The 1,049-nt window shown below is 52.4% G+C and overlaps 1 protein-coding gene across 1 annotated transcript in view; it reads left to right on the forward strand.

Annotated features, from left to right (window-relative positions):
• Positions 1 to 1,049, forward strand: part of LOC105886643 (fas-binding factor 1-like) — a 9,059-nt gene that overhangs the window by 7,712 nt on the left and 298 nt on the right. Inside the window, exon 8 of the mRNA XM_012802841.1 lies at positions 696 to 1,044. Coding sequence (XP_012658295.1) covers positions 696 to 1,044 — 349 coding nt within the window. The remainder of the gene's footprint in view (positions 1 to 695; positions 1,045 to 1,049) is intronic.

Below are 1,049 nucleotides of genomic sequence, written 5' to 3' on the forward strand. Positions count from 1 at the left end.
CTGGTCAGTAACAGATGTAGGCAATGGCTGGACAGAGGCCAAGTAGCAAAATCACTGTTGATAGAAAACCTGGGAACTACTCTAACTGATTTTACTCTGCACGTGTGTATCTCTGGTTGTGTTTCCTTTTTTTGAGACAAGGTCTCACTTTGTTGCCCAGGCTTGAGTGCAGTGGCATCATCATAGCACACTGCAGCCTTAAACTCCTAGGCTGGAGCAATCCTCCTGTCTCAGCCTCCCAAGTATCTGGGATTATAGGTGTAGGGTTATGACATCCAGCTAATTTTCCTTTTTCTGAAGAGGTTAGGGATCTCTATGTTATCCAGGCTGGTGCCGAACTCCTGGCCTCAGTAAATCTCCCATCTCTGCCTCCCAAAGTGCTAGGAATACAGGTGAGACCCACCGCACCTGGTCCATGGTTATAATTTGATCCTATTTTCTGTGGATAGAATCATCCCTGGTTCATGCAATGAAAGTCAGGATGTCCATATTTGTGGTGTTCTAAACACAGCACAGGGCCTGCTGCTGCCCTGAGGGCTGAGCTAGTCCAGACACTGCTGGTCATGGAGGCTTGGGCTGTCTATGCAGAGTTCCTGGGCATCATCAACTCCTTGCTGTGAAGGGAAGGCTGATAAGGAGATGATTGGGACAAGCTGCTTCCCCTCCCTAACACCCTCCTCTTGTTCTTGAAGTAGGTTCTTAGCGGATGGTGGCCCAGATGCCAAGGGAGAATTGGGCTCCAAACAGAGCCCTCCGGCAGTGTCCAGCCCCATCCACCCCAGGAAGGGAGGAGCTGACTGGTTGGGCCTTAAGGACGATAACTTGGAGCTGCTTCCTCCCTCCCCCACCAGAGAAGCCCAAAGGGGAGCCACAGTGCGCTCCTCACCCTCGGCACCACCTCCTACAAGCCAGCACTCTGGCCCAGCTACACAGCCCTCTTCAGGGGCAAAGCCATCAACTGAGGGTGCAGGGTCTCCTGCCAAAGCTAGCCAGGCTTCCACTCTGGGAGCATCTGAGGAGAAAGAAGAGGACTGGCTGAGCCATGCCTT

This window comes from Otolemur garnettii, unplaced genomic scaffold (assembly GCF_000181295.1).
Source record: "Otolemur garnettii isolate 467f Iridium unplaced genomic scaffold, OtoGar3 scaffold00018, whole genome shotgun sequence".
Lineage (NCBI taxonomy): Eukaryota > Metazoa > Chordata > Mammalia > Primates > Galagidae > Otolemur > Otolemur garnettii.